The sequence below is a fragment of the Capsella rubella genome, unplaced genomic scaffold, assembly GCF_000375325.1.
Source record: "Capsella rubella cultivar Monte Gargano unplaced genomic scaffold, Caprub1_0 scaffold_7, whole genome shotgun sequence".
Lineage (NCBI taxonomy): Eukaryota > Viridiplantae > Streptophyta > Magnoliopsida > Brassicales > Brassicaceae > Capsella > Capsella rubella.
The window spans coordinates 9,317,369-9,324,579 of record NW_006238917.1 but is presented as its reverse complement, the minus strand read 5'-3'; the positions used below and the strand labels follow the sequence as shown (position 1 = coordinate 9,324,579).

The window sequence follows — 7,211 nt, the reverse complement described above, 5'->3', positions numbered from 1 at the left end:
CGTTTAGAGAATATGACAGAGTAGGTCGCATAGGCATATGACCCTCGGAGGAATATGGATTCTCTTCTTTTGGTCTATTTACGCTAAGCTTTTTTTTTTTGTTCTTCTTAACGCAGCAGCAGTTGTCAGAAAACCTTAGTTACACACTAATTCTAAATACAAGATTCATCTAACACACCTATCACCGGACTTGGGAAGATTAATTAAGGGGACGATTCTTTTCCTTTAAGACCAAACTTGTCGATATGGTATCTAATACTTTTTGAATATTATAATAAACTTTGAAATTCGAAGAAAAAAGGAATAGAACAAATTCTTTTAATCTTATTGTTACATTGATTAGGGTTTTTAGAATCTCTCAACACTAGATGTTCGAAAACTCTTGTATATGAATCCGAGACTACTCCATAAATAAAAGTTCCATAGAAACAATGGAAACATAGGTTTAAATACTTAATACGGTTTTTAGATTTTTAGATTATATGATTAGTCAAGAATCATCGAGATAAATTTGACAGGTCAAACTTTAAAAAGTGTCTAATCACGACCACATCATTTTGACACCACTTTGGTGGGGCGGTGAATCACTGGTCGGCTACTTTTATCGACCTCTAATTAGTTTTAATTTTTGGTTGGGTTTGCTTTTTCTTTGACAATTAACTTTTTCTTTTCTTACAAAACCAAACTTCACATAAGCATTTGAGTTCAACCATTAGCTTAAAACATACGCATAAAGTATAACCACTGGTTTTAAGTTTAAGCCACCTTATTTCCACATTTTGATTACAGCCACACAAATTGACATCATGTCGATGTATGCACAAACACGAACAGTGATTTTTAGATGTTGTTTTTTTTTTCTCCCTTGCTTACTGTGACATACACATAGTTATTAACATTCCAATTCAATTGTTATTGAAACTAAAATTGATTGGACTCTAATGATTTTTTCACTGTAAGGTACGGAACGGTTTTCACTTGCCAATGTAAAGAGGCTTGCGCTTCTCAGCAAAAGCAGCTAATCCTTCAAGACGATCTTGAGTATTAAGAAGATTCTGATAACACATCTCTTCTACCTCCAAACCCGAAGCCATATTCGTCTCTATTCCTTCATCAATCGCTTTCTTCGCCATCTTTATAGCCAGTGGACCTTTTTCATTTATCTGCTGTGCCATTTCAATTGCTTTCTCATGAGCCTCACCAGCGGTAACACAAATGTTCACAAGCCCTGCACCACACAAAAGAAAAAAAGAAAAGAAAAGAGTATGAATCAATCCTTATTTGGGTATATTGCCAAAACAAAACCACAATATAAGAAATGTAACTTGTATAGTCAAAGACCTTTATCTGCAGCTTCTCTTGCATCGATCTTTCGACCTGTGAATATAAGCTCCTTTGATATCGATCTCCCAACCAGCCTCGAGAGCCTCTGTGTCCCACCAGCTCTAAATAGAAAAGCAAAGAGAAATTAATTATCAGAAGAATGATAAAAAAGGTAATAAGAGAAATCAATTGTCAAGAGTGATGAAGTTTAATATATACCCAGGGATTATAGCAAGTCCTGTTTCAGGCAAGCCAAATACTGCATTTTCGCCTGAGAATTTCAATTTCAGAGTATTAACCATATTTGCTTATTTTGGCCGGTTGATTATAATAAGAGTATGACCAGATATGTAAATACCGCAGATTCGAAGATCACAAGCTAGAGCCATTTCGAGTCCACCTCCCAGTGCCACACCTTCGATTGCAGCAATAGTTGGAATGCTCAGTGCCTAGAAACACAAGTCTTTCAAGTCACTACAGCATAAAAATCTCACTGAAATTCAATTCCTAGAGCTTTTACATTGAGATAAGGGAGAACAAAACAAAGAAACAAGAAAAAGAATTTCATATAAGTAGAACTATAAGTAAGTTCTTAATCTTGATAAAGCTAGAGCTAGTTCTACAAATTGTAGTAGGCCATCCTAATGATTTGATGTGAGATTGTATACATTAATGCCAAACACAGTTAAGGTTGACCGTTAACATAACCCAACAATTTTTCCATCAATGACAGTAGCTGCTAATCTATGAACACCATCAAGGATAAATGAGAATATACCTCTATGAACGAGAACATGTACCGCAACGAGTTGACATATGTGTGAACCTCAGATGGACTCATAGTTCTACGCTCCTAACATCCAATCAAAACAAAACAAATACTTTCAAGAATGGCTAAACAAATCGAATTCGAACATTCCGGGAGACATGCCAGTGAAAAAACTACCTTGAGATCTGCACCAGCACAGAAAACTCCTGGAACCAGACTTCTGATCATGACAACCCGAGCTGAACTATCTTGGTGTATGGACTCAAATGTGTTCTGGAGACTTTTCAGCATCTCATTATTAATGGCATTTTTGGCAACAGGCCTATCTAAATTGACCTCAACTATCCCTGCAAACCATAAACACAAACAGTATTTTAGTCATCTCTCCTTTGATATCAGTAAATTGAAGAAGTCTCCAAAACTTCAGAGATCTTTAATTGATCAAATGACACTGTCCTGAGCAATGAGTTTGAGTCAGTAGTAAACAAGCAAGTATATATAAAGAACCACAGTGATACATTTTCAAAACCCTGATAAGAAACTCATCTTCTTAAACAAAATGTGCAAAACACTTTACCTTAAGTAATTTTGCAATCAATTCAGCGCTCTTAAGAAACCATTCAGTATCATCCTACAGAAATAAAAACTCAAGAAACGAAACTAATACGACGAAAGGGGATAAAGGATTTGTGAAATTACCTGAATCGGAGCCAGATAGACGATTAAGCTTGACAAATTCAGGCGGAGCTGTTTCAATTATAAGAGTCCGGCATGTCTGAAGCATGTAATCACGGCTAAGATACGGTTTTCCGGCTAACCGGAGCAAACTGTCTCGGCGGAGATACTTGACGAAGCTCATCTTCACCGACTCGGACCCGTGAGCACACCCAAGTTTTGATTTTTTTTTTAAAATGAAACACCTTTTTTTTGGCTTAAAAAGAATTTGCTCTGTCCGAAAAAACTCTTCTTGATCAGCAAGTTCAAGAAATAAACAATAAAGTCAATTAATTAATTGATCAGTACTAATTTGCTTCTTATCATCCTCCTCAGTGATGATTCATCAGATCATAGTCTTTGAAACAATACATAATTACTGTACCGGGACATAACCGGTACCAAATCTATGCTCATTCTCAATTCCGGTTAAATGCGTCTGATCTGGTTCGGGTTACTTTTGGTTAGCTCAACATACATATTAACATGTGGAGGAGTACAGAAGAGAGGGGGAAAAATGCAATACAATCTTGGTGAAATGGTGAAGACTAGTACTCAAAGACTCAGACTTTATGTATCCATGCGTCAAGTCGAAGCTGCTTCAATGGTGGAACTATATTCCCTTTGCTCTTCTGCGGGCAACGCCATTTTCCTGCAATCTCCTCTGCTCTAGAGGGCTGATGATTCGACATTTCTCCCAAAACTCTTCTCCTCTTCTTTCTTTCCTCTTTGTCTTCCTCTTCAGCGATATTCTTTAAATCTTTACTTCTCGAACATTCCACCAGAACTCTTGTGTTTGGTTTCACCGTGGAAGATTTGTCTCTTGCTTCTCTGAATCTTGCCTTTTTCGTCGTCACAAATCCAGTTTCAGTGCTTTGTCCATGAACATTTTCCTTGTCATCTGATTCTTGGTGTTTTGGAGACTTTTGTATGATGGAGTTCATGGGAATGGTTTCTTGTATATGATTTGGTCTCAGCTCATGTAAAGAAGCTTCGTTCTTCGAGGGTGATTTACATTTATGGTTGTACCGGGAAACTTCAGGGTCAAACTCTGCTTCTTTTGGTTCACAGCATAAAGGTTCCTGCTTGAAGCTTGTTTTTCGTTTCACTTCTCTCTTTGAGGCATTGAACAATCTAACTGAGAACTGCTTTTCCATTCCCTGGTCTGAATATGAATTGTCTGAGGAGCCTTCCTTGGCCTAACATGTAAAATCGAGAAAGAGTCAGGGAGAACTAACAGAAGCTAGAGTCAGTCAACACAAAACTGTGCAATTGATAGTAAATAACAACTGGATTTCATTTAATTTAAAAATGTGCAGTGATGATTTCTCATTGTTTAGATGGTTCAAGAACATTACGTACCGTATTTGTGGCAATGACATCCTTGTAGACATTTGAATTTAAGCTGCCAGGACTAACAGTCTTTTGCTTGCTCTTAATTTTTCGAAAAATACCGAAACCATCTTTGTTCTCTGTGTCACTCTCGTCAACGATTAACTCATCTTTCCCAAGAGAAGAAAATTCAAGTTCATGAGTGTCAGAAAGCTGAGGAGAATGATACTCGTAGCTTGGAAACCAGTTTCTGACATCAGGAGGCTCTAATGAACAAGACAAAAAACATGTAAGATTCAACTCTACAGTTCTAAACTAACCTGTGTCACTTCATTAATAACACATTTCAAGAAAGAAAACGTCAATAACATATACAAACAACTGGCTGTACTCACCTGAAAGAACAGACTCTGACTGAGAGAAATCTGTAACCTGCAAGTAGACTAATTCGTCAGCCTAATAGAGAATATAATTTTGATTGACAGACAGCAAACAGTGAGAAACATAAAGCATATAAGAGCTCAGGAAGTATACTTATAATTAGTCATTAGATCAGACAACCCATATAATCACATCTTAACATGAAACAATGCTCAGTATTTGATTCATCTTCTGAGTCTACATACCCAATCCAAAACTATTTAACAAAATGAGAAAGTGAATCAAGCATTAATATAGAGAGGAGTGATAGAATGACTAGCCTTTTTCAGATACTGGTTTTCTGTATTTGTACTCTCGTTCAGATGATCTCTGCCGTCTAGTATCTGCACACAAGAAGACCAAATGTGTTTGTTTCCTTGAGTATAGCTCAGCATAATAGACCATGAATGCTTAGATAATAGTAGATCACAAACTCATAATCAGGAAATATGAGTTCATCCCATTTCAAAACCAAAACAAAAACCTCAATGTATAACAAAAAAAGTTCATTATTTTAATTGCAAAACCTCAAAATCAAAACAAAACCTCAGTAGTTCAATCTTACAATACCTTTGTAGAACGGAGAAGTTCTTCTTGATCAAATGACCTAGGACAAACATTATTTCTTTCAACATCTGTTATCTCATTTTCTGTTTCGGTCTCCTTTACAATACATACATTATCTCCAGGAACAGACAATTCAAAACCATCGCTTGTATCCAGCAACGGCGATTCATAGACATAGCTCGAAAACCAATTGCCAAGATCAGGAGGTTCTGAGAAGCAAATGGATCAAAACCAGATTAAGTTACATACACAATAGCACATAATCCCCATTAAGATTCACAACAATGACCAAAAGAAAGCTTACCAGAAGGGAGTGATTCAGAGTTATCTGAAATCTGCCAAAAAAGTGCAAAAATTTACAAAAGGGTTTAACCAAATCAAACATTCAAAACCTCAAAAGGTGAATCAATGGTGAGATATTACCACCTGCTTTTGATCTTTGTTGGAGACAGTAACAACACCAAGATTAACTTCGTTCACTACATCATCTACTTCGGTTTCAGTGTCATTGATTGAAGAAAACAATGGTAACGATTCATAGACATAACTGGGAAACCAATTCGTGATATCTGGTGGTTCTGTAGGAAATACCCAAATTTGAAAACGACTTAAGAAATTTGCAATTAAGGTGTAGGAGATATTAAAACCCAGTAATTAATTACTCACCGGAGATGGGAGATATTGAATCGGAGTATCCAGGTTCCTCCATTAGAGAGCTCTCCACTTCGTCTTTCTCTCTCTCTCTTTCTTTCTCAAATGTTTTGATTCTTCTGCAAAGCTGAGAGATGAGTCCATAATTATGGTTTCGCGCGCTGATTTTTTCAATAAAATTAGTTGGAGCGGAAACCTAATTTGGTATTGGACCTTATTATAATATTAATGGGCCTATAGTTTAATACCCATATTAATTAGGACTTTTGGGACTATTCAGTTAAGGGTCCAAAGCATTAAGAAAAATTGGATTAATAATGATGAATTTAATTTGGTTTACAAAAAAAATAAATAAATGATGAATTGAATTAATTTTTTTATTTTCTTTCCCATTATATTTCCTCATATGGTACTAGGGGGTTTTTTCCCTTTTTGTTTCTTCTTTCTATTAGAGGATTTTCATCTTTTTTTTTTTATTAGAGGTTTCCCCCCATTTTATATCTACCTTTTGTAATACATTTTGTTTCCCATGTATTAAAAAACAAAGTCAAATAATTAAATTAAACATCTTTAAATTATTATCACTGTTTCCATTGGATATTAATTTTTTGGTCATACAATTTGAAAGAGCATTTTAGAGAGAAAAGTGATTAAGCATACACTTAATCTTGTGGAGAAAGACATAAACTTAAAAGTAAAAAAAAAAACAAAGAAGGAAAGATATGATGATGAAGAAAGGCCACTAGAGATCACTTAGATGGAGGTTCCACCACCGTCCTGGCCTCCACGACCACGACCACCTCGACCTTCACGACCATGACCTCTGCTACTACTGTTTCCACGGCTAAAATAAGTATCCCATTTCTTCTCTATCATCTCTTTGGCCTTTGGAGTTTGTTTGATCGGCCTTTTTCCTGAATTTCTCTGAAAAGGTGTAGTCATCTCCACATTAACTTGCGAAGGTTCTGCTGTGTCGAGAGCTTTTGCTCCCACATCCATTCCATCTTTTTCCCCATTTTTACATGCACTAGGTTCACTACTTGATGCATGTGTATGTGTAGTAGCTTCTTTGTCACCCTCCCTAGAAAAACAAAAAAAAATCTAGTTAATAATAACTACACTACTACTACTACTACTACTATACTACTAACTATATATATATATATATATATATATATATATATATATATATATATATATATATATATATATATATCTTAACATTTTTGAAGTACATTTTGTACTAAAATCAATTTTGGGTTATAACTTTTTATTTTGAATATTTTCATAATCAAATCCTTGCCATATGAATAAATGACAAAACTTAAAAGTAATATTTGTAATTAAATCATAAGCAAATAGCAAAATTGGAAACAAATGTTTATTACATTTTAACATTTTCCTAAAATCTCTCTCTAATAAATTGAATCTCTCT

General features: G+C 35.3%; 3 protein-coding genes across 4 annotated transcripts in view; all 3 read right to left on the bottom strand.

The window, feature by feature from the left end:
• Positions 1–733: 733 nt before the first annotated feature.
• On the bottom strand, positions 734–3,048 carry LOC17878125 (probable enoyl-CoA hydratase 2, mitochondrial). Its single transcript, XM_023779529.1, has 7 exons — positions 2,792–3,048; positions 2,270–2,439; positions 2,102–2,176; positions 1,682–1,772; positions 1,543–1,594; positions 1,342–1,445; positions 734–1,228 (listed from the first exon to the last, which is right to left on the bottom strand). Exons 1-7 carry the CDS (start codon positions 2,949–2,951, stop codon positions 975–977), a joined length of 906 nt encoding a protein of 301 aa, XP_023635297.1. The 5' UTR covers positions 2,952–3,048; the 3' UTR covers positions 734–974.
• Positions 3,049–3,096: 48 nt separating this feature from the next.
• LOC17879396 lies at positions 3,097–5,882 on the bottom strand. 2 transcript variants are annotated; one of them, XM_023779527.1, is made up of 8 exons: positions 5,792–5,882; positions 5,549–5,703; positions 5,430–5,460; positions 5,129–5,334; positions 4,840–4,902; positions 4,534–4,570; positions 4,169–4,404; positions 3,097–4,005 (listed from the first exon to the last, which is right to left on the bottom strand). In XM_023779527.1, exons 1-8 carry the CDS (start codon positions 5,832–5,834, stop codon positions 3,370–3,372), a joined length of 1,407 nt encoding a protein of 468 aa, XP_023635295.1. In that variant the 5' UTR covers positions 5,835–5,882; the 3' UTR covers positions 3,097–3,369. The 2 variants fall into 2 exon arrangements, with proteins under 2 accessions (XP_023635295.1, XP_023635296.1); XM_023779528.1 differs by having other exon boundaries at positions 5,552–5,703.
• A 647-nt stretch (positions 5,883–6,529) lies between these two features.
• The window catches only part of LOC17880738 (polycomb group protein VERNALIZATION 2), a 2,394-nt gene continuing 1,712 nt past the window's right edge, over positions 6,530–7,211 (bottom strand). The window contains exon 7 of the mRNA XM_023778095.1: positions 6,530–6,857. Within this exon, the coding sequence (XP_023633863.1) occupies positions 6,530–6,857 (328 nt within the window). The remainder of the gene's footprint in view (positions 6,858–7,211) is intronic.

Bases quoted from the DNA above. Each gene is read 5' to 3' on its own strand.
- LOC17878125 (XM_023779529.1), bottom strand. From the start codon at position 2,951: ATGAGCTTCGTCAAGTATCTCCGCCGAGACAGTTTGCTCCGGTTAGCC. The intron at 2,440-2,791 runs GTAATTTCACAA...TATGGTTTGCAG, and splicing joins TCTATCTGGCTCCGATTCAG to GGATAGTTGAGGTCAATTTA. The intron at 1,229-1,341 runs GTCTTTGACTAT...TGTGTGGTGCAG, and splicing joins AAGAGAAGCTGCAGATAAAG to GGCTTGTGAACATTTGTGTT.
- LOC17879396 (XM_023779527.1), bottom strand. From the start codon at position 5,834: ATGGAGGAACCTGGATACTCCGATTCAATATCTCCCATCTCCG. The intron at 5,335-5,429 runs GTAAGCTTTCTT...TTTGCTTCTCAG, and splicing joins CTCTGAATCACTCCCTTCTG to AACCTCCTGATCTTGGCAAT. The intron at 4,405-4,533 runs GTGAGTACAGCC...CTTGTTCATTAG, and splicing joins GTCAGAGTCTGTTCTTTCAG to AGCCTCCTGATGTCAGAAAC.